This window comes from Zalophus californianus, chromosome 4 (assembly GCF_009762305.2).
Source record: "Zalophus californianus isolate mZalCal1 chromosome 4, mZalCal1.pri.v2, whole genome shotgun sequence".
In the NCBI taxonomy this organism is placed as follows: Eukaryota; Metazoa; Chordata; class Mammalia; order Carnivora; family Otariidae; genus Zalophus; species Zalophus californianus.
The window spans coordinates 146882651-146908541 of NC_045598.1; the positions used below are offsets into that span (position 1 = coordinate 146882651).

Here is a 25891-nt window from a genome sequence, read left to right on the forward strand (position 1 = left end):
CCTCCTTGTTATTGAGATACTTGAAATGGTTTACTGGTTGTGGGTTAAAGTCTTTGAGAGAATGTGTGATATAAATTTAAAATAAATCTTAACCACAAAATGTATATTTAAAAGTGCCTTTTTCATCTTCCATTTTGCTTGCTTTTCTATATTCCTCTTGCAAAGGGTCTGTTTCCTTTATGGTTTTAGAAGAATTCCTTTTAAGTATTTCAGTTTTATCAACAAAACAACTTTTCTTTTATTAAAATTAATTTTTGTTTAGGATTCCAAATCATTCATGTCTCTTTCCATAACTTTCCAACTCTAGGTATAGTAGGGCTTCAATAAATTGTACATATCCAAATGTTTTCCACACAATAGATGATAACTTTCAGAAAGTATTTGATACATAGGTTTTTTTCTTTTTTAATTTTTAAAAACTATTAACTTAAAAAAAACAAATAAATCTGGGTTTTCCTAGACTTCTCTTTCTTCATTTTTATTTGACACCTCAAAGAAAGTTAGTTAAGCTGGAAATGATCTCTCAGTCACAGTAGGCACAAAGAGTCTCAAGATAAATGGAACTTCACATGAATGTTCACTCTCTTTTCAAAAAAATGATTATTTTTCAACATCTGAGAATGCCAAACCAAGGCTACATTTTTTGTTCAAGCACCAGTAAATCATTCTTTCATACTTACTTTGTACAAGTTAATGTATTGCAAAACTTATTCTTAATAGTAAAAATGTCAGAATGTGCTAAACAAAGATTTCTAGAGTTCTACAGAATATTAAGTGAAGAATCCAGAAATCTTACTACTTTTTTTTTTTTTTTGAGAGAGAGAGAACATGGGGGAGGGAAAGAGGGAGAGAGAATCTTAAGCAGGCTCCATGCCCAGCAGCACAACCCTGAGATCATGACCTGAGCCGAAATCAGGAGTCAGATGCTTAACTGCCTGAGCCATCCAGGAGCCCCTTTGTTATGTTATTGTAATTAGTTTTAGGACAGTTGCTGAACGTGCAAAGTCATTTCAAATTTTATTTATAAATAACAAATTTAAGTTCTTCATAGTTAAAAGAACCAAAGTAGTTAAGGAGGCAGCTATGAAACCCTTGAGCAAAGAGGAACTCAAAATCCAAGCTTGAAGGCTATTATGTTAGCATAGGAATTCCAGAATATTTAATGACCAACCTAAGGAGATGATTTAGTCCAATATTATCATTTAATAGTGCTCTTCATTTCAGCATAGATTATGCATGGTAAATTCAATTATAACTGAAAAACAGCTAAGACTTTATTATGTAAAGTCTTATGTAAAGTCTAGTAAATTATACAGCCAGTAACCTAACATATCAGGTTTTGTTATCTCCAAGTACTCACTTAAATGCAGCAAACTAAGAAAAGCATCTAGTATTAGAAATAATTTTAAGAAAAACATCTAGTATTAGAAATAATTTTGTCATACTCTATTCAAGTGAATGCAAATATCTATGCTTGTGAAAGGAAGTTGACTTACTACTGTTCTTTAATCTAAACTGCAGCCTCTGCACCCTTAGAATTTTATTGCCAGAACTTCAATAGGAGAAAAAAACCAAAATTATCTATTTTCTTTATTTTTTTGAAGATTTTAGTTATTTATTTGACAGATAGAGACATAGTGAAAGAGGGAACACAAGCAGAGGGAGTGGGAGAGGGAGAAGCAGGCTTCCCACTGAGCAGGGAGCCCGATGTGGGGCTCAATCCCAGGACCCTGGGATCATGACCTGAGCCGAAGGCAGACACTTAATGACTGAGCCACCCAGGCGCCCTATAATATCATCTTCTAATATATCAACTATTATGCTAAATATGCTAAAAGTTATTTTATGCTAAAGTTATATAATGCTAAAGTTAAATTTACTGTAAATTTAACTTAAATGAGCCACCAAGGCGCCCCAAAATTACCTATTCTCTATCGGAAAGATTAAAGGCAACTACTCTAAAACTCAATCATTTTTAGTGGAGGTCATCTAATATTTGACTTATTTCTAACCATTCTATGTAACAAACTTAGTTTACCCAAGATGTATTTTTTTAATCAATCTTAGAAGTCCGTAAGAAAGTTATACTGCTAAAAATGAATCATTTGATAGTACCTTACTGGATTTTATTTTTTAATGGACACAATAGGTGACTGGTATCATTACTTTGAATTATTCACTTTAAAACTATTGTTATTCTCTGCAATGACACCAAACCATATGTCCTGTGTCCAAATAAGGAAAATCTGACCCTGACTGAAGGAACTACACAGGCTCACTTCAGAGCAAAGTTTGAACCATCATCTACGATTCAGGTACATATTGTAGATTGTTTTTATTAGGGCATGCCAACCCCACAGTCAGGTATTGGTTGACAAAGCATCTGGACCTGCCTTTCATCAGCAACAGAGAACACCGGCCCCACAGAAATGCAAAATTAAACTCCACTGTTCAGTGTCTTAAGAAACTTCTTTATTTTTCATGCAGGGCTAGTTAAAGGCTATGTATTCCCTTTATTCTTCTGGAAAATTATTTTCTAAGCAATATCCCTCAAAACATTATTCTGACTAGATGATGTTGCCAAAGTAGCTTAGAGGTTAAAAAGTATTTGTAGGGGTGCCTGAGTGACTCGGTCAGTTGAGTGACTGACTCTTGGTTTTGGCTCAGGTCCTGGTCACATGGTCCTAAGATCAAGCCCCACTGCATCAGGCTCTGTGCTCAGTAGGGAGTCTGCTTGGAGATTCTCTCCCTCTGCCCCTCCCCCACTCCTAAAATAAATAAATAAATCTTTTTGTAAAAAATGTTTGTAAATACTATATTAAAACTCTTCCTGGATAGTAACAATGATGCAGGCTAAAAGTGCTAAAGAATACACCTGTAAAAAAATTGTGTTTAGTTTTTTGTTTATCCTAGCAATTCCCAATGACCATGGAACTCTTTATTCACAGAACACCTATTATTATCCTATAAAATGAGTGTTCCATTGAATATACTTTGGAAAACACAAATCTAACTTTTCAAAACATCACCCATGGTTCCAGCCAGGCTGTGAAATGAAGAGTATGAATAGAGTGGATTTATAGTAAATTTAACTTTAGCATTATAACATTGATATATTAGAAGATGATATTATAGGGCGCCTGGGTGGCTCAGTCGTTAAGCGTCTGCCTTCAGCTCAGGTCATGATCCCAGGGTCCTGGGATCGAGTCCCACATCGGGCTCCCTGCTCAGCGGGAAGCCTGCTTCTTCCTCTCCCACTCCCCCTGCTTGGGTTCCCTCTCTTGCTTGGGTCTCTTTGTCAAATAAATAAATAAAATCTTCAAAAAAAAAAAAAGATGATGATATTATAAACAGAAGGTTGTTGAGGACACAGTCCATTATATTGTTCTTTTATCTTAATCCATGGAAATAATTCTTTCAGGTCACAGTATTCCAATAAACCCTCTCCTATGTGATCTTTTTTAAAAAATCATGAATATCTTTAATAGATCATGTTTTCCTCTATTCAGAGATGCTAGAAGTCTCACAGCTAAAATCCAGACTAATTTTAACTGCAGGATTAAATATTATGCATATTTATATTCTTATGTACAACTTATAATGTTTTTCTGCCCTTTTTTCACTGTTCCTGATTTTTTCGTATATCCTTTTCAATGTCACTGAACTTCGTAACTTGTCTCAATCGTTTCTATGCCTTGTAAGGCAAGGCTGAAACAAGGTAGCGAAAAAGTAAATGAATCCTAATAGTTAAAAGCTTGAAGGACAAAGAACATACTACAAAGGACATAAGACTATTTGTGATCGGCATAATAATAAGGATAAGGCAAAGTTCTTGAGTCAGAATTAAGAGATCTGTGGTCTATTTATTCTTTATGACACTGAATATCTCTCATTAATCTGAAACTCTCAAAAGTAATAGCCACCCCACAGGTATATACTATGCTCCCCTAATCACCAAAAACTTTGGTTTCTAAAAATTTTTAAATCATCTTTAAATACCATATATTAATCCAAAACAGCCTTTTCTGCTAAAGAATTAAAGTTTTTAATCATATTTACTGTACTAATATGCTAATATGATTCACTTGCCTACACTAAATATTAAGTAATTAAGAGTTAGTTTTAGAAGTTAGTCTCTGGAATGCACATTACTTTAGTAATTTTCTCCTAGGGTGAAAAGATCTAAATGCACAAATTTAAAGTAATAGAAACCATGTCACATACATATCTTTTAACCTCTCAATTTGGATCATTCTCTAGAATTCACTGCCAGATGATTTCAAAAAATTAAATATGAACTCTTTAATGTCTCTGATTTTCCTTTTTTCCTCATTCCCTTATCTACCCTATTGTCAGTATCTCTGAAAATCTTTATGCTATTCTCAACCATCATCTTCACTTTTCTGGATAATAAAAGCCAAACATCTAGTCTTGTTCCTCTGCAGGCTTGCCCTGATGCAATCCATTCTATACATAGCACTCTTATATACAGAATTATCTATAAAGCTCTACTAAGCTTTCCATTACTCTGAGAATAATGTCACTTCCTCTAGGCTAGGTAATTCTGTGTGTGCACTAAGAACACTCTGTTATTTCCTACTGTAGTCTAAACACATTTCATGTAATTCTTGTTTTAATTGTCTTTCTTCTCCAATTAGATTAGAAAACTCCATGAGGGCAGGAAATGTGCCCTCCTGTTTCCCCAGCATGTAGCCCAATGCCTGATATGCACTCAGTATATGTTTTTGAACATATGAAATCAGCTCACTTATATTGTGGCTATAAGATTATCCATGGTGAGGATTTAGAATACAAAATATAACTGAGCAAAATGCAAATGTAAGATAATTATGGAGGGAAGTTCTCTGAAGTAAATTGAAAAGAAATCTGTTTTGAAGATTTTAAAATGGTATTTCAAAATATAATTTGTTCACATATAAGAAAGAAAATAATAAATATATTTAACATATATTTAACTTAGTCAAATCACTTGATACCTATCAAAACCTACAGAGTCTATTACCCTACAATAAAGCAGTATAACCTTACGCCGTGCAGCTGCAACTGGGAGACTATTGGAGTATGTTAGCCCCGTTTGAGGAGAGCGGTGGGGTGATTCCATGCGGGATGCCATGGGGCCAGTGGTCCCAGACCTTGGAGGTGTTCACTGAAGTTCAGGTGCCACGAGGCACTCGCGCCCAAGACAGCCAGTATGGCCTGCAGAGCCAGCAGGTGGCACTGGCCCTGGGCGGTCGCGAGATCATTAAGGGCAAGCTCTTCGATTCTACAACAGCTGATAAGGGAGCATGGACTTTGGAAGACAGAAAATGGTCCATATTGCTTTTACAAAGACAAAAAAAAGATGCAGCAAATTGTTGGACTTCTCTTCTAGAATCTGAATATGCAACTGATCCTTGGGTGCAAGACCAAAGGCAGAGAAAACTTACATTAGAGAGATTCCAGAAAGAAAACCTGGTTTTGACTTCAGTGGAGCAGAAATCTCAGGAAACTATACTAAAGGTGGAACAGATTTCTCAAATCTTGAGAAATAACCACTACTTTTTTTTGCTGCGTTCTGTGGATCCTAGCAGATGTTGCCAACTTAATCAAAGGAACAGATTATGTGATGGAAGGAAAATGTGGATACCTGCAGTTAACAATTGCAAAATATCTTTAACTATGGTTCTAAAAATTGCATTCAAATATGACTTACATAGAAAATATCTTAAATACTGCGGAAACTATTCAACTGATAGAGAGTAACTTTTTTTGGACTTGTGTTTTTGCTCAGCATGAAGTTTCATGTGCTGTATTTTACTAATTTCATATTTAACCTGTATTTTTAATACAAAAAAAATTAGGGTATAGATCATGTGAAATGACTGGGAGGGAATCAGGGATAATTAAATTTTTCTTTCAGTAAGTGTGATGCAGTAATGTTCAATAAACTTTCCTAAATAGGAAAAAAAAAAGGCAGTATATAGTAATTTTCAAAAAGAAGTGTGTTAACTATTCCCACAAGCTATATCTAATTTATGTACTCAGTCACTGATTTAATCAATAAAACATAAATGTAAGGAAGATTTATCTTCTCCTACTAGATTGGAAAAATCCTAGCAATTTTGATTAAATGAGGTAAATCAGATGCATGCATTTCCATTTCCTTTCCCAAACTTGACTAAAATGATAGTAAATGAATTTAAAAATGTATTAATACCATAAGGATAAAGAGGAGAAATGGCCTCCAATTTTTGGACACTGGAAAGTTAATGGAGACTTGGCAGCTGACTTAGTGAAAGGGATGCTGAAAGTTTACAGCTGTCTGCAGAGAGCTATGTCAACGCAAAGCTATTCACACTGAAGAAAGGCAGAGCAATTCAGCTCTTGGGGCTACTACGTGCTTTCCAAGGTGGGGCTGGGAGTAGTGACACAAACAGCACTATCGGCTATAAACTCTTCCCTACACACCACAAAACCAGAAAGCCCTCTCTCCCCAGTTCGTGCAAGAAAAGAAGGGTTTATTCTGAAAAGAAACTGGACTAGAAAGCTTATGAACTTAGAAACACCAGGCATTAGCAAAAGGCAAAAATAAAACATTCTAAAAAGGAATTAAGTTAAAGTCTGTGGTTTCGACAGTGGATGAGACCTTCCCTCATTACCTTTCTTAACTCCTAAATGCTGTCTCCCAGGCATATCACTCACAAGAAACCAGAGGATTGTTCCCCAGAGAAACTTGCCCTCAAAGAAGACTTCTTGACATAAATTATTCAAAAAATGAGAAAAGGGAGAAGAAAAAGAAGTGGAAGAGGAAGAAGGAGGAGGAGAGAGAGAAGGAAGGAAGGAAAGCAGCTTCACTCCTGCTGCATGGATAGAGCTTCCAATCAGTGCTGACCCTCAAATATAAATGAACTCTTCAATAAAATCTCTATCACTAAAAAAAAAAAGTGGAGGGAAAACAGAGACAAGACATAAAGAAGAACAGTACCTCAGAAAAAAAACAGAATTAATAGTTTCAGAAAGATGCCATAGAGAAGAGAACGTTCTTTAGAAAAAGAAATAAATTAACCAGAGAACACAGGAAAACTCTTCAAAATTAAAAATCGAGTTAAATAATCCAAAATCAAAATTCTGAATTAAGTTTAGAAGACATAGCTGGGTAAGTTTCCCAGTAGGCAAAAGAAAAAGGCAAAACTAGAAAGAAAGTGTTTTTAAAAAGAAAGAAAGAAAGAAAGGAAAGGAAAGGAAAGAAATAGTGTGGACTCTAAGAGGGCCCACTGAGTACCCAGACAATGAGTTCAAACATACTCTCCCTAAGACACATCATTTTTAAAAGTTTTTTAATTTGAGTATAGTTGCCATACAACGTCGTCGCATTAGTTTCAAGTGAACAACATAGTGATTCAACCATATGTTATGCTGTGCTCAGCACAAGTGTAGCTCCCGTCTGTTATACAACACTGTTACAGTATCATTGACTACATTCCCTATGCTGTGCCTTTTATTTCCATGACTTACTCATTCCATAACTAGAAGCCTGTGTCTCCCACTCCCCTTCACCACTCACCCCACTACACCCCTCCCCTCTGGAAGCTATAAGTTGGTTCTCTGTTTTTATGGGTCTGTTTCTGCTTTTTATTTGTTTTGTTTTTTAGATTCCACATATATAAGTGAAGTCATATGTTTGTCTTTCTCTATCTGACTTATTTCACTAAGCATAACACCCTCAAGGTCCATCCATGTTGCCACAAATGGCAAGGTCTCATCCTTTTTATGGTTGTGTAATAGTCCTCTGTGTGTGTGTGTGTGTGTGTGTGTGTGTGTGTATGATATCTCCTTTATCCATTCTAAGACACATTCTAATGCAATTTCAGAGCACTGGAGAAAATGAAAGAAGAGAGAGGAAAATAAAGAGGAAAAAAAAGTCAGATAGAAAAGACATGGAATCATGTCCCTAAACAATTAGCAAACTATAATTCTACATCTGGACAAACTATTAAGTAAATGTGAGATCAGATTAAAAACTATTTAAGCGGGATGCCTGGGTGGTTCAGTCAGTTAAGCGTCTGCCTTAGGCTCAGGTTGTGATCCCAGGGTGCTGAAATCGAGTCCCACATCGGGCTCCCTGTTCGACAGGAGTCTGCTTCTCCTTATGCCTGCCACTCCCCCTGCTTGTGCTCTGTATCTCTCTCTCTCTGACAAATAAAATCTTAAAAAAAAAAAAAACCTATTTAAGAGGGGCACCTGGGTGCCTCAGTCGATTGAGTGTCTGCCTTCAGCTCAGGTCATGATCTCAGGGTCCTGGGATCAAGCACCGCATCCGGCTCCCTGCTTGGCGGGGAGCCTGCTTCTCCCTCTCACCCTGCTTGTGCTCTCTCGCTCTTTCTCTCAAATAAATAAATAAATAAAATCTTTAAAAATAAAAATTAAAACTATTTAAGAAGTAAAACGCTGTCAAATTTATTTTCTTGCATCTTTTCTCAGAAAGCTAAGAAAGGATGTGTTACACCAAAAGGAAGGAATAAACCAAAAACCGTGAGGATGACACAGAATCCAAAACAGGAAAAGGAAAAAGGATTCCCTAGGATAATGATGAAGGGAAATCCCATGATGGCAGCTGTGTAGCAGGAAACATCAGTAACAGATGCCCTGATGTGTCTGACTATATTGATAGTAATTTTACAGTTCTTTAAAAGAATATGGGAAGAACTAATGATTTGTACATAGACAATTAAACAAATTATAAAGGAGGAGAGACAATTATTCTTCTTTTTAAGTAATCTGTTTTCAACGTGAGGTTCGAACTCAAGACCCAGAGATCAGGATTTGGGTGCTCTACTGACTGGGTAGACCATCAGCCAAGCGCCCCAAAAGGAGGATAGACAATTATTAACAAATTCAAAAATTTTTGAAAGACCATACAGTACTGAAATATAGTATCCTACTTGACTCAGCTGTGAACATAAATTTACCTAATCATAAAAAAGGTAAACACTAAGTATTAACTGAATTAAAATATTAAAATTCTACTTGGATCATGGAGTCGAGAGAAGGACAATGATTGAGGGAAAGGGTGTTATGAGTGCTAAATCCTCAACCTGCATTGTACAGAGTAATAGGTAATATCTAAAATTGCCTAATCAGGGCGCCTGGGTGGCTCAGTTGGTTGGGGGACTGCCTTCGGCTCAGGTCATGATCCTGGAGTCCTGGGATCGAGTCCCGCGTCGGGCTCCCTGCTCGGCGGGGAGTCTGCTTCTCCCTCTGACCCTCTTCCCTCTCGGGCTCTCTCTCTCTCATTCTCTCTCTCTCTCAAATAAATAAATAAAATCTTTAAAAATAAAAAAATAAAAAATAAAAAAATAAAATTGCCTAATCAAAAAGAAAAAAGGATAAGCAAACAATTTAAACACATGTAGGTAAATCCCAGGAGGGCAGCTGAAAGAGTTCAAAGTATCTGGGGGATGGTATTTAGGGATGACCCCTATTTTCCCTATAAGCTTTATAATCCTATTTGACATTGAAATTATATACATGAATTACTCTACTAAAAATAAAAATTAGAGGGAAAAAAAGCAAATCATCTACACTTTCTTAAATGGGTTCATCTTTTCGTTTATCCCAAGACAGCAGATCTTGCAGTGGAAGACCACTGTGACCTCAGCCCTGCCCATGCTCACACTCTGGAAGTTTTCATTAATACTTAGGTTCTAAGGAAAATTTGTTGTCTCCTATGAAGGCTGAATAACAAAAGAAAATCTTCCTGACAGAGAAAAGCATTATGAAATCAACTTTTAAAAATCAAACTTAGGGTTAAAGTTAAAAGTAGTAAAACAAGAACTCCTGTAGCTTTTGCTTATATCTAACTACTTACACCAAAAAATTGGTAAATTATAATAAGAATTTTTCTTGAATCTAGAAACCACAAAGCAGGGCCACTACATGAGACTATGCACTTTGTTTTCTGCTGAGGAGGTCACAGTAAAGCTTAGATTCACCCACTCACCAAGCCAAGACACCCATGTTGCTAAGTTCAGAAGGAAAGGGCACTGTTTCCCATTAGTCTACCAAGAGAGGCCTCTTTTTGCAAATGAACCAGAGGATCCACCTTTTATCTAATTCACAAAAGATGCAGGACATCCTAGCTGAACCTGTGATTAACTGTCTTTCTTAAAAAGGCTTTCTTTTAATCGTCTGATTAATTTGCACTTGGATAAAACTAGAAGAGCGTGAGCAGTGGTCAAATCTATGTGATCATGACCGATATTTACAGATTGATGCCACTATGACAAATATGTGGTTACTTACCAGGAATGTGTTTCCGCAATGCCCACACACGACCCTTGTACCTTCTGGCTGGACTGGCAGTGCAGGCTGAGCTGGCTGTTCTTCAGAAATAAGCATTACTGGGCTAAGGTTAATTATGCGTCTACTGTGGAGAGAGAAAGGAAACAACTTCATTATCCCACAAATGGACTGAGGGCAAAACCTGTAATATATGGCATAGCAATGAAAATAGATTATACTTGTTTTATAAATTGTCAGGTTTGAAGCCAAATTCACAGAAAGTAGCAGCAATTTTGAAAGCAGAAAAATGACAGTTTTTTTAATATTTGTGATGGAAACCATATATTATGGTGTTGGTTCTAATCAATGGCCTTGGGAACCATTTAACTGCTATTTCCAAGTTCCTACAAGTTCAAATTAGAAATTGTTTTTATCGTTCCCTATCTAGGAAGACAAGTTGAGGTTTGGTGGAGGACTACACAAGTTAAAATACTCTACATCAGCAAATATGTGTGTGCCATGAAGGTACCAAAGTGCTGAGTCACGGCCAAATTTCTCTGGGTAGGCTGGTATTCTTTGATGTCTATTTAACCAGAGTTGGACAAAAAGGAAAATGGGAGATTTCTTTTCTGTCTATTCCATCAGATGGGGTTGCAAATGATTCATTTAATGGTCAAAAAGCCAGAAACCAGAAAAACCACAGTGAAAGTCTAGATATACTTCTATCTAGGCACATCTATAATGGCATTTATCAAATCGTTCCAGAATTTATTGCATAGATTATGTTCAGCAAAGACTCATATAGCACACAGTGAGGTACACAGTGATGACTAAAACACTTCCAGGTTAAGATGAATTAAATCAAAAGTAAACTAGGGTGGTTACTTTTGGGTTTTTATTTCTTTTTCTTTGAAACATTTATTTGAATTGATCTTAATCACTATGTGTGTGTGTGTGTGTGTGTGTGTGTGTGTGTGTATTATAGTTGGGTGTCACCTCCCTTCACTGATAGAACAGACATCTGAAATGGCTTGCAAATAGTGTTCTCAGAAACACCTTTATTGCAACTGTTGAAACACCTGACTGCACGAATTACAGAATGGGTTTATTCTATTCACTCAGATAACACTGGTCTGCAGGTTGCAACTAGAGATCTTATAAATACCCTTATTACAAGTTTCTTAATAACTTCACTGTATATATAACGATGGGGATAAGCGGTTTCTTTTAAATAAGTTTAAGGAGTCACAATTTATTAGAGTGCATTAAGTACTTATATAACATCAAGAAAACTTTCACTGCTCATTCAAGAATATTATATCTTATGAATACTTGTGACCATTAATTTCAAACTAATCACATCATTCCTTTTAACAAAGAAAAAATAATAATCTAGGTCCTGTAATTACTTTGAGGACAAAGGTTATTTAGAACAAAGCCTGGCACATAATGAGCCTTTAATAAGTACTTGTTGGATGAACAAATGAATGAATAAATGAATGATGAATCTTTATCTCTTACCAGTTAGGTCTCGGACATCCTATTCGCCGAGATGTGTCCTTACAAATGAGGAGACAATTACAAGGGCATCTAACATATTTCTTCCCTGTTGGGGGGTTTTTGATTGGCTAGATAAGGGAAGAAAATGCAAACACAGCACATTAACCAAAGGACAGATTGCCAAAGCTTATTTGTATATAAAAAGGAAATGATTCCTTAAAAACTTCGGCTCCCCATAGTGCTACCAAAGTACAGGTTAAAGAAAAGTGCATCATAAGTGGTTTTAAATAGCTCAAATGTTGGCAAGCACTCTATGAAATTTTGGGGCTGCCGAGATATAATTGTGAAGGGCATATTTCAAAATTAGTTTGCAGTGCCCTTTTAATATGAGAAGAAAATTTAAGTTCACAACAAGAATTGTTTTCCTTTAAAGTTTTAAGACCAAAGCCAACTATCTGTCCTACCAGGTGCAAATATTCACTAAAGGTTCTTATACCTGTTTGGGAAGAGCAAACTCATTAGGAATAGTGGACAAAGAGGAGTATATAACAAATTTGAACTTTTCTTTACTGCCTAGAATATAAGAAGGGATTAATTTTATTACATCTTTTAACTTAAAAAACAAACAACTTGCAATAACTCTTAATGTTACCATTTTTTAAACTTTACAGTAAATTTAAAAGCAAGAATAAACACCAAAAAACCCCCACTCCTTTAAATAAGTACTTAGCAGGGCGCCTGCATGGCTCAGTTGGTTAAGCATCTACCTTCGGCTCAGGTTATGATCCCAGGGTCCTGGGATCGAGCACCACATCAGGCACCCTGCTCGCAGGGAGCCTGCTTCTCCCTCTCCCTCTGCTGCTCCCCTGCTTGTGCTCTCTCTCTCTCTCTTTCAAATAAATAAAAAATCTTTAAAAAAATAAAATAAAATAAATAAATAAGGACTTAGACTTGTTAGAGTAAATAACCTATGAAGCAATGAGATGACTAGATCATCATTCCTGGGCATGCCTACCAAAAATGTATAGCTTGAATTCAATTATTAGGGAATATCAGAAAAACCCAAAATGAGGAACATTCTACCAAACACCTTGCCTGTACTCTAGGAAAATGTCAAGGCAATCAAAGACAAAGAAAGACTACATTTCAGATTAAGGGATATTAAAGAGACATACTAGATTGACTCCTGGACCATATTGTTGTTTTTTGTATTTTTGGTTTTTTTTAATGGAACCATTGAGCAAATATGAATTAGGTCCAAAGATCAGATAATAGCCATTGTATTAATGTTAATTTCCTGCATTTGATCATTGTACTGTGATTATATAAGTGAATGTCTCTTTTTTTTTTTTTTTAAAGGAAATTCACACTAAAATGTTTAGGGGTAGAAGAGACTGAGGTCTGCAGTTACCTTAAAGGGTTCTTAAAAAAAAAAAAGATTATTTATTTATGTAGAGAGAGAAAGCCAATGTGACAAAATATTAATGCATTTGGGGAATGTGAGTATAGGGTCTGTGGGAATTCTCTGTACATAATATGTACTATTATTTTTATAACTTTTCTGTGAATCTGTAACACATTTTAAAAAAAAGATTAAAAAATTTAAGTAAACAATCTTGTTAGAAATATACAAAAGTTAGCAATAAGTCATCAACAATTTATTAAACTATGTAACAGATAAAATCTGAATATCTAAGATTTATAGACATCCAGAATGTGTTACTATCCAATCTAAAATATCAAGAAAACCAAAAATTGGGTTAATTCCTGTATATCCAAATTTTCCCATTAAGTAAATGTGTACTTGGCAAATGACAAACTTTTTTAAATTTTATTCCCATCTTACTTCTAGACCTCAGTTCCCTCGTTTATAAAGCAAGGCACTTGAACTAGAAGAACTGGTCTTTACTGCCCGCCCATGCCTTGTCATGTCCGATCTGCAGGGAAATGGGGGTGAAAATGGCACTGTCCTTATGCATAAGTTTTAATATTCTTACTTAGTAAAATGAACTTGTATGTGCGTGGTGCTGTGCTGGGCACTTTACCCCTGTAATCCCAAGGGCAACTCTATTAGGTAGATATTATTATTATACCACTCTACTTGAGGAAACCACAGTGTGGAGAAGCTAAGTCCCAAGGATATAGCTACCAAGTGGCAGAGCACAGTCCATCAGCCTCCAGATCTCAGACTCATAATCAATCATGCAGCCAATTAGCTCCACTCTTCCTCCAGGACTTCTCAACTTTTCCATTAACTTGCCCTAGAAATTGCTTCTCCCTTAACCTTAAATTCTGTATTCTCTAAGCTTTGCTAAAATTTGTCCATCTTTTCTCTCCCCCAACGTCTCTCTTTTCTTTCCCAATTCCATCTACTGAAATAAGAAGGACTTTCATTAGCCTAGTTTTTTTGCTTTGTTATGTTTCGTTTTTTTAATCTCCTCAGGAATATCAGGTTCCTATTAGAGGTGGCTGCTGAGGAGAATAGACACACTGATCTCTTGTTTTAGGTGACATGAGGAGAATGAAATACAGTGAAACTGAACGGGGAACGGTGACAGTGAACAGAAGCTGCTTTGTTGGATCCTGGTCCATTTACCTGTTCTTTTCAACCCAGAATTTCTCCAGAGAAGCTGCTAGTTGCCTAACACCTCTTCACTCATAAATTCAAGATCAAATTATATTGCAAACATTGGCAAGTCATCTGTTAAAGCACTCCTCACACACATTTTTCCCCCTCTTCTCCTTCCCTTTAATATAACTGATTCCACACAAGGCAATCTAATTAGATACTATTCATTTTCTCTAGAATATTGAGAAATACTTACATTTCCTTACTTAACAGGAGTTATAATGATATAAAAATGTCAGCACAATTTTCTTTATGTCCAGAAGTAGTTTATTTGTACCCAAATCCTCTTGTTCTAAAAAATGAACTCATCACTTCTGAGTAGCCAGATTGAGGCTGTTGGCTAAATCCATAGCCTGTTCTGTTTACTTCCAAAGGTAAATATAAAGCTTTAAAAGTTTTTTTATACTCGCTAAAGAACAAAAGTTTGTAGGGATGGTGGAACAGGAGAAAAAAATGAAACCTTTCAGGTACTGAGTGTTTGTTGTTGTTGTTGTTTTAATAGCCATCTATGTCTGACAACTCTTATTTGGTTGTTAACTCTAAAATGAGCACTACGGAGGTTAATGTTAAGTTTGCTAGTGAGTGTTCAACCTAAAAAGAAAAGAGCTGGTTCTGTAGGTATCGCCTCTATTTACACAGTAAAGTTCATCTCCAAATGACGTCCCTTATAAAAAAATCCACATTTGCAATGAAATATATTGCTTCATGACTTAAGGTTTTAGTTTATGACTTTTCGGTAAAACATATAAAGCCCAGTATACATGTTTCATGGTTCTTAGAGACACAATAATCTTTGGCTGACTTTTTTTGAGACTTTTCTAAAAAGGAAAAATAAACAAATACCAACAATTGATATTTAATTGCAGATTTTGAGAGAGATTGAAATTTTAAAAATAAAAATAAAGCCTAACCATAAAAGCAGAAATATATTTAATCTAACTAATAGACACTTTCCAGTTCATTACTTGAAACTAAAAATTTTACTTAAAATGTAGTTGTTCTTCACCAGGTTCAGTTAAAAAAAAAATGTGCCCTTCAAATTTTTTGAACATTTCTCTAAATTACTATCAAGCAAACAGAATAAAATACCAAGCTATTTGTAAACACTTTGGCACAGATATCAATAATAAATGCATAATCTTAAGTCCAGAAAAACCATACAGACATCCTACAGATGTAAAGCAGATTTAAATAATTTTCGACATAGTAAGTACAAAGTCCACATCTGAAGTGAAATTTGGCGTATCTTCATTTTTCTGAAAATCAAAATGGATTTAGTTGTGATGTGGATAGACACTGAGGATAATTATAAATACCTGACTAGGGCAGTCTCATGTTAAAAAATAAAGAGCCAAAAGGCATTATATTTAAATTCACCATGAAATTTTCATAATGGAATTACCTTTGAACACCTGCAGACATCTTTGTATGATAAAAGAGAACTAGAGAGAAGAAAGAAAGGATGAGAAAATACGGCCATATCTATATCCAGCCCACGTCTACCTTTAAGTAACATTACTGGAGTATTTCCTTTAGAGACAAGATGTCAGGTAACAATTTATGCTTTATTAATGGAAATCCCCACTTACCGTAGCTTCATTGCAAACCGTGCACTTAACCACATGCTGGTGAAGCTTGCCATCCAAGTTGATGAGAGATTGGCACACGCGGCAATTTATTACTGGAATACCACTGGCATCGGGGCTGACAATGGCTGTATATGGAGGTGGGAGTTCCGCTGAAAAGGTTATCAGTCACTGAATCAGAGCCAGCCGTATTACAGAGAATAGAGGTAAAGCAGAAACTATCACAAATGACCTCATTCTTGTATTTATGTTTTCAAAACTAGCCAACTTATCCTAGTTTCAGAGCACAAACACACATGGAAATACATTGTGAAGTAGAATAATTCTTCCTCTGATAAAATCTAAATCATGTTTGCCTCGGTCTACCCAAATGATCCAGTTTCCTTTTACTAACCTATACACAACATATCCACTCTGTTCCTGCAGAAACTCGGAGAGCTTGTAATGGGAAAGTGATGATTCATGCCTAAAGAATCTGACACTAATGATCTGGTTACCAACAGAAACAGTCAGTGAGCACAAAGTTTCTAAATCACTTATACACACCCATAAATTGTGCAGCCGTCATGCTGTGTTTATAAAGGGACCAGCATGTAACTGCTGGCCATGTCAACAACAAAACAGTTTTGGTGGCAGCTAAGGACAGACAAAAGTGAATGTAGGAAAACTAAACGTATCAACATGGAAAAAAGCTAATTGGAATAGAACAATGCTAATTTCAGACACAAAACAAAAATAAACAACATTTTTTTATCTCAAATTTGTAACTTTAACATTAAAAATCCAGGAAATGCACTTAAGTATTTATGGGTAAAACTATGATGTCTGGGATTTGGTTTAAATACTCTAAGGCAAAAATGGTTTAAGAGATGAAACAAGATTAGCAAAATGTTGATAATGAATAAATATGATGATATAGAAAGTCATTTTGTTCTTACTACTTTTGTGTGTGTTTGGAAATTGCCAGAATAGGGGCACCTGAGTGGCTCAGTCGGTTGGGCGTCTGACTCTTGGCTTTGGCTTGGGTCATGATCTCGGGGTCCCGGGACTGAGCCCCATGTGTGTCAGGATCTGCACTCAGCAGGAGTCTGCTTGGGATTCTCTCTCTCCCTGTCCCTTTCCCTCTTCCCCTTCCCAATCCGTGCTTGCTCTCTCTCTAAAATAAATAAATAAACCTTAAAAAAGAAACACACACACACACACACACACACACACAGTTTTTTGAGTCCTAAGTTTGCCTGATTGGGTAAAGGGTGGAAGCCCCGTTTCAGAATCATGTTCATCTACCAGAAGTATGTATTTGTTGTGGAAGTCTGAGAAAAAGAATCTAGATGTACTACTCTGGAATGGGATTTCTAAAGGGGACAGCCTAACCCCATTGTGTAGCTACCTCAATTACAGGTATAGGAGGTCCTTTTCAGGAAAGGTATTGTCTTAGGACTTCTAGAAAAGGCCACACCTCAACACACGATTCATGATTGAAGCCCCACTAAAGAGAACTGGTATTTCGAAGGGCTTCTGTGATACTCTAAGATACAATCACAATAGCTAATTATGAAAAGAGTTATTTTTGAAATAGAGATTTTCTATCCAGTGAATTAGATTCTGAACTCTGTGGTATTTTTTAAAGCATAGCACACCATGGTATGTTTAAAATTCGCATATTACCACCTGGCATCCTTGCAGTTTATCATATAGATTTTTTTAGACTAGCAAAGGATTAGCAATAAGTGCTATTCATTTAAATGATTCATAATAAGGGGCGCCTGGGTGGCTCAGTCGGTTGAGGCTCTGACTCAGTTTCAGCTCAGGTCATGATCTTAGGGTTGTGGGATTGAGCCCCCAGTCAGGCGCCGTGCCCAGCAAGGGGGTGGTGTCTGCTTGACATTCTCTCCCTCTGCCCCTCCCCTTACTTGCACACACATGCTCTCTCTCTAAAATAAATAAATCTTTAAAAAATAATAATAAATGATTCATGATAAGCTAAATTTCCATAGCAGTCAGGCTCTGAAAGAGACCACTTTGAAATGACAATACACATACATTTCTGGGAGGCTTCTACCAGAACACTGCCAAATACTGAACTGGAAAAGAAGCTATAGATGTCTTAAATTATAAGAATAGCTTTAAATCCTTGAAAGAATTTGAGGTTGATCCAGAGTGACTTGGAACATATTAATCAAGAAGGAAAAACAGGTTAAAGAAACAATGAGTCAACAGTACTTGGAGCCCTTGCAATTTGCAGATTACTTTATCAGATCTCAATAAAGAAGATATTGTTCTTAGAAAACAAATACATACCTCACTAGAAATTCTAGACACACTACCTGGTGTTTAATAATAAATATTGCTTTAATAATTATTAGCATTATTAATAAAAGTAGTTTCATCTCTTGCCTTTTCTTGAGTTATGAAGTAACATGGAGTCTCCCATAATTCCAGGTCTCCATCTTACATAATATGACAGAAAAGAAATTTAAAGACGAGAATTTCACAAAGAAAACAAGTGCATTGAGGATGGGGGGGAGGGTTAGCCACACACTGCAGCATACATAAAAGGCCAGTAAAGCCCATCTACTCCAAAAGGCAAAAGCTTTGTTCAGAGGAATCTAAAACTCCCAATGAGGGATTAAAAAAGCATTTAAAGTGCATCACAGCCAACAAAACCCTGTGAATTTTTTCTCTAAGATTTGTACCACATAATTTTTAACCTGTCAAAAAAAGCTTTCGATTATGACAAAAATAAGCTTGAATCTTTGGAGGCTTGAGAAGAGGAGGGAAGGGAAAAGAAAAAGAAGTGAGGATCAGAAATTTACGATGGGAGAGGCTGTAGGTTCCATGAGACCAGAGTCATGTCTGGCTTGTTCAGGACTGACTCACCAGCACTTGTCATAGTGCCTGGTCTATGGTAGATGTTCAGTGACTATTCAATGGATGGATGGATGGATGGATGGATGGATGGATGGATGGATGGATGGATGGATGGGCGAATCACTGCAATATTTCAGACACATCTATTTCTCTTGGGAGGTTAACACTAAGTATATTACTGCTGCTCTCACTGAAGAGGAGCTTGGGTCCTACAGAGCATGCAAGTAAGCCTCACTGAAAAAAGGGTCTCTACTATATAGAAGAATACCCTCCAAATCATGCACTGACAGAGGTGAGGTAGTCAGGGGACACTGGCCTGGCCCCCCATATAAGTGGAATCAATCCAAGAGATCAATAGAATGACAGATGCTGCAGCCTAATTGCTCTACTAAGCAGTGCTTTCAGGCCTATTGTCTCAATTCTCTGTCCATTACTTCAGCCTTAAGCCGATATAGAGATATGTCTTGGACTTTAACCCCCAAAAAACCCTTCATCTATAACTCCATCTCCTTTTGTGAGGGACTTTTAATCCCTTTTAAGATATCAGAGATATCTTCCACGGTTAGTAAACCTGTAATAATTGGCAATTTAGATTGTTCTTTCTGTCTCTTTTCACTTTAAAAGTCAACAGATCACAACTATCATACCTATTTCAAATTTCTGCCCTGGATAAAAGGTCCACTGTTATCTCAGAACTCAGGATCATTAGATATTGAGAGCCACAAAAAGTCTTCATTTTGGAAGAGTCTTATTATTTAAACAACGGTCATTTTCTCTATGGGGTTTACCTAAGTGAAAAATCTTTTTTTCCTCCATGTGAGCAGTATTTGTTAGACCAGTAATCCCCAATCCTGAAAAACTCCTTCAAAGTTGCAGTTATAGCATGTTAGAAATTAAAGCAATATTAGGAATAACATAGTCTAACTTCTTCCACTTATGGAAGAGAAAACTGAGGCCTAGAAGTTCTAACTTTTGAATAGATTTGTATACAGCCTTCAGCAAAGTCAAGAGCTGACTACACTCCCAGAGATTTCTCCACAGTAACAGTTTTCTCTCTTGGTGAATAATTCAATACAGGCAAAAACGTAAGGACTAGTGAGAATTCTGTAGAAACACTAAGACAAGAATCAGATCTGAGCTAAAAGGGAAGAGGAGAAGGAGAAGGAAGACAGGGAAAATTAAAAAAAAAATAGGACAGAGTATAAAAAACGAATCCATTCATGATAATAAAAACTTGATAGAAAAACCGAGACTCATAAAGAGATGATATGAAAGAATATGGATCACAAGGAATACATAATGGTCTTCCTGAAACACTCCAAAGGAACCATTATTATTCTGTAAACCCACAGGTGATCAAATTACACTTTCCCATCATAAACACAGACCTAATTTATCTGTTTTATGCCAAACAGCCCCTTGTCCTGCTAATTCATCCTAGTGTATTAACCCATACTTCATTTTTTTTTTTTTACCAGATATATCCTCCAGCATCTTAAAGGTTGAAATTGTTTTTGCTGGATTGCTCTGGCCTTTCTTAGCTCAGTTATTCCTTTATAAGCCTCTTCGATGGCAATCTTTTCCAGTTTAATTCACTTACTTCATTAATGCACTCTTTATACTCACCCCTTCAGGCCCCTGACAAAGATGTGGTACCAAAATTGAAACATGACATCCAATTAAAATGAGATATTTTAGGACACTATGATTACAGGATGAGCAAGCAAAGTGTAAAGGGCCAGCCTGTGAGGAAAGCCCTGGCTGGCTTTTTCTCCTCCTTAGGATCTTTGTGGAGAATATGGATTAGGGACAGAGTGAGCCTGGTTAGTATGGGTTTTCTACATCCAGGGTGAAACCTCTCCAGTCCAGCTGTGCACTGAGAAGGGGAAGACCACCTTCTGTTCTTCCCCTCTGTGAAACCAAAGAAATTAAACTATTCTGGGAGACTCTTGGGTTCTTCCAGAACCATGAAACCCTCAGAAGTTTCCATCGAGCTGAAGTCAGCATGGAAGGGTAAACATGCTACTTATTACCTTACTGACCCTTAGCTCCCAATCTACCCTTCTCTGCTTTGTCATGCTGGAGCCGAAATTCTGCAGACCACACTGTAGCTTTGCCAGCTGGCTGCAGGCTACATCTGTGAACAGGAGGTGATAAAGGGAGCCTGAAAGGTTGGGGGAGGAAGAAGGGACTCACAGCCCTTTCCCGAGGTGCACTTTCTCCAGAGCTCAGGGACATCAGCACCAGCTGGCCAGTGCCTCTTAGAAGTCATGTCTCAGTTCTGTAGAACCCCACCTCTAAATTATTACATCTTACTGGCTCTAATCCCTTCCCTCTGTTCTCTCAGCCCTAGTCCTCATGGTAGCTGCTTCCTACATCTGATACCTACTTGATACCTCAGGATAGTATTTTTACCTTTTAAGTACCTAGTGAACAACTTCATACATAATTAACAATTTTATTATATTCCATTGTATGGTTTCTATCTTCAGGTCTTAACTGATACAAAAACTCATGCCAAGAGTAATCCCAGGAAATTGACCCTCAAAAATGGGATTGGAGGGGGCGCCTGGGTGGCTCAGTTGGTTGGGCATCCAACTCTTGATTTGGGCTCAGGTCTGATCTCAGGGTCGTGGGATCAAGCTCCACAACGGCTCAGTGATCAGTGAGGAGTCTGCTTGAGATTCTCTCTCACACTCTCCCTCTGCCCCTCCCCCTGCTCTCTCTCTCTCTCTCTCTCTCTCTCTCTATCTCTTTCTCTCAAATAAATAAATCTTTACAAAAAATGGGATTGGAGAAATGGTTTGATCATGCCTTGGGCTCAAACGCAGTGCTGAGCTCCTTTACCAGTGGGACACAGTATGGTAGAAATTGATGGTTTGCAGTGGCATCCTGATGAATCAGATTATCCCCTATAGATGACTGTGATGGTTGTGGCTCCTTCACTAGACCATATGGCAGTAATAATTACTATACAGATTGTGATATGGGGTTGATTCCCATGAATACACTGGAGCATTTACAGAAAGGAAATGAGAAGCTCAGGTCTTTAAACTCAGCTCAAGTCATGGTCAGAGAACCAAAGAACTTCTATTGCAGCCCTAAAAGTATCCTTTATATCTACTTGTCACAGGGCTTATCCTGCTGTAAATCAAACACAAATTCAATTGTGTAGATTTCAAAATTATAATGTCAGGTAAATCCACAGGCTTACCAAGCTCTCTGTGAAAGTTGGAACACTAATTGTGAAGGAGTGGACCCCTGAAACATGTAACAGACATCTAGTTGTAGCCAAACAGAGGTGAGAAACTCTGAGTCACTCTGAGCTTCCCTTATGAGTAGAAAGCAGCTTTTCTCCTTGTGTTTGAAGAGACAAGCCTTCCCTCACAGGAAAACTGTCTCGCTAGTGGACAGCCATTCTCCTTAAGACTCATCCTCACCTCTGGTTGCCTCAAAACACATAACTAAGCTCAGATCTCAACACGTTCCAGGAGGACAAGTAGAAAGCATGACTAGGAAGCAGCAGCTTATACATCAAGAGAATTGCAAGGTTTTGAAAATATATATTGTCAGAAACTTGCGAGAATATGTGTAGGGGTAGATCCTAAGAGTGTCAAACCAGAGGATGGAACATAACACTGAGTTGAGCCAAATTTAATCATAGGGTGCATTTACCAGATGCTCTGGATTCGATGTTTGTTTTAAAGCTGGAAGTAGCTCTCTTGTCAGTTTGCTTGTCTGTTGGTGAGACTCGGCCTTACGTTTAATGGACTTGTGACATCAGAACGCAGCTAGCCTGGCGCGGAAGAAGAATCAAAGGCTTAGGGAGTTAGGCTGTCGGCGTGAATTTATGAGATGAAATGTGCATGCCCACACCCTACTACATCGATTTGCTTATTTTCTACGTTGGACTGCTGCTCCCAGGCACTCCTAGTTCTGTAACTGAGGAGGTGTGATACAAAGCCCTGCTCTACGCTCTGATGCCAGAGAAAGTCAAGAGGCCTTCAGCTCCGTTCAGGAGGAAAGCAGCAGCCAGCCAGGCACACCGTGGCGGGTTCCCAGGAGGTAGTGAGCACGCGCTGGGTCACAAGCATCTACCATGCACCAGGCGCAGCCCTAGAGGAACATCCGGAACGCCGTGTGCAGTGAGACAGGCTCCAGGGCTTCAAGGACTTGTGTTGTTAACATGGAGAAAGACAGGAAAAGTGCCAGTATAACTGGGTGTGCTAAGTGCTCTGATAAGGACGTGCATGGGGGCTTTGCGAGCACAGAAGAGGGCATCTAATTCTGCCTAAGGCAGAGTATGTGTCAGGGGTGCGGGCTGGTGGCAAGGGCAGAGGAGGCTGGTGGCAGAGTCAGTCTAGCACAGTTCAGCTTTCCTCCAATACCACAACCTTTCTCCACACTGTTACCTTTAGCTCCTTTCTCCAAACAGTAGCTCTAGAGAAACAGCCTAACCTTATTGAGTGTGGTTGTAATATCAGCTTGGAACCAATATCAATCTACATCTGAATGCCTCCAATACTGCTTGTAAGAGCTTATGTGTGCCCACGGCAGACCCCAAGGCAACAGCAAACCAGGCGTTTTCTCTAGCAGGTAATGATGGGGACTGAATTCCACTCTGAGCTATTAATCTCTTTTCTTTCCCTCCCTTCCTGGTCTCAGGCATTTGGGCCGTATCAAAACACTGCCACATAACTGGGGATGCCAGCAAGGATGCCCACTGACCTGCCAATGGCCAGTTCCTGGAAGACAAATTTCTGCTCTGCCCTCTCTGCTTCTCATAAGGCAATATTTCTGCCTCATTCTAATAATGCATTTCATCTGTGGCACTGGCGCTTTCTTCAAGTATTGACAGTAAATAAGTTATGTTTTCTTTTTTTTTAAGATTTTATTTATTTATTTGACAGAGAGAGAGAGAGCACAGCAGGGGGAGCAGAAGAGGGAAAAGGAGGATCCCCGCTGAGCAGGGAGCCCGATGCGAGACTCGATCCCAGGACCCTGGGACCATGACCTAAGTTGAAGGCAGATGCTAAACCGACTGAGCCACCCAAGGGCCCCAAATTATGTATTCTTTCACTTTATCAACAACTGTGTTTATTTCTATTTCAAAAGATGCAATTTTTTTCTGACATGACTTATGGGCAATCATATTGTTTACATGCATGGCCACATTCATAATCTGTTCTTTGCAATATTGCTTCCAAGAAAGCATGTGTTTCAAGAAAAATAGAGAGACATTTACTTTCAGTACAGAAAAAGAAATTGTTGGGGCGCCTGGGTGGTTCAGTCGTTGGGCATCTGCCTTCAGCTCAGGTCATGATCCCAGGGTCCTGGGATCGAGCCCCACATCGGGCTCCCTGCTCGGCGGGAAGCCTGCTTCTCCCTCTCCCACTCTCCCTGCTTGTGTTCCTGCTCTCGCTGTGTCTCTCTGTCAAATAAATAAATGAAATCTTAAAAAAAAAAAAAAGAAAAAGAAATTGTTGTTCCCAGGGCAAAAAATGGACTTACCTAGAAATTAAGAAACTCCTCCTATAGCCTAAGGAGATAAAGAATTCCTATTCTGTCATTCTTCCTAGACAGCTCATTTTCACTACGTATCTACATTTCTAAAGACTGCATTTCTAAAAAAAAGGAAGACACTCCTTTACATATAACTAAGTATGCACACTAAATGATAACTTACAGGTTACAAGTATTCATAAATCAGTTCTAAAATATAATCAAATATAACTGAGCCCCAAATCTGTTACAAGACATTTTAGATAAGAGAGAGTATAGGAGGGAAAATGACCTCAGTATGTGAGGAAGGGAAAAAGGTTCAACCAGATTCATAATTTTAATTGCTTCAATATATGAAACAGCATGGCAGAATAAGTTCCAACATAATCAGGGCACCTGGCTTGGCTCAGTGGGTAGAGCATGTGATTCTTGATCTCAGGGTTGTGAGTTCAAACCCCACTATGGGCATAGAGATTACTTTAAAACAAAACAAAACAAAACAAAACCCAGGTGCTTGGGTGGCTCAGTTGGTTAAGCATCTGCCTTCAGCCCAGGTCCTGATCCCTGTTCAGCAGGGAGTCTGCTTCTCCCTCTGCCTGCTGCTCGCCCATTTGTGCTCTCTCTCTCTCTGTCAAATAAATAAATAAGTAAAATTAAAAAAAAAACAAACCCAAGGTCCAGCATAATTAGATGGTAAGGATATATGAATGATAATATAATACTCAGTATTTTCCTATCTTAAATATTTCACCCATTTAAAAAATGACTTAGGGATTAAAAGATTCTAGATGAAGTCAACAGTTCAGTAATTTTGGAATTTGGCACATATTCACCATAAATCGAAGCAAAATCAGACACAAAAATGGAGTGAAATGAACTTCTTAAAACCAGTATTTAATTTTTAAGCATACAGTAAGTATATAAAGATATTTAGTAAGTTACTTAAATTCTTTTTGTTTTTGAAAATTTTATTTATTTATTTATTTATTTATTTATTTATTTAATTTGACAGAGAGGAAGCACAAGCAGGGGGAACAGGGAGAGGGAGGGAGAGGGAGAAGCAGGCTCCCCACTGAACAGAGAGCCTGACCAGATGTGTGGCTTGATCTCAGGACCCTGAGATCATGACCTGAGCCGAAGGTAGACACTTAACCAACTGAGCCACCCAGGCGCCCCAAGTCCCTTAAATTCTAGTGCTTAGATATTTTTACCTCATGGGTTAAAATTTCATTTCAAAATACAGAGATTGCTAAAGAAATCCAGAAGTTAATCCAGGAGAGTAAGTTCCTCATTACAGCCAGCAGACGGTATAGCCCTGGAGCTCCTTCCTTTGCCATGCGGGCATTTCTAAGGTGGAAGATCTGGCTGTCTGCTCCGCTGGCTCACTTTGTTTTTGCTCTCCTGTTAACTTGAGCTGCAAAACCTTCACTCCCTGAGTGACTTCAAAATCCCCGTCATGCCATCCTTTCTTGCTTTCTCAGTCTATCATTCATTCATTCCACATTTGTTGAGTGCCTAGATG

The 25891-nt window shown here is 37.8% G+C and overlaps 1 protein-coding gene and 1 pseudogene across 2 annotated transcripts in view; one reads left to right on the forward strand and one right to left on the reverse strand.

The window, feature by feature from the left end:
• The window catches only part of PIP4P2 (phosphatidylinositol-4,5-bisphosphate 4-phosphatase 2), a 55917-nt gene that overhangs the window by 17615 nt on the left and 12411 nt on the right, over positions 1-25891 (reverse strand). Inside the window, exons 1-4 of one of the 2 annotated variants that reach the window (XM_027579793.2) lie at positions 16391-16411; positions 16000-16148; positions 11803-11909; positions 10303-10426 (exon numbers count right to left, since the gene is read on the reverse strand). In XM_027579793.2, coding sequence (XP_027435594.1) covers positions 10303-10426; positions 11803-11909; positions 16000-16148; positions 16391-16403 — 393 coding nt within the window. In that variant the 5' untranslated portion in view covers positions 16404-16411. Of the gene's footprint in view, positions 1-10302; positions 10427-11802; positions 11910-15999; positions 16149-16390; positions 16412-25891 lie in introns of those variants that run through there. The other variant, XM_027579783.2, reaches the window with a different exon arrangement.
• Positions 5083-5552, forward strand: LOC113914512 (annotated as a pseudogene).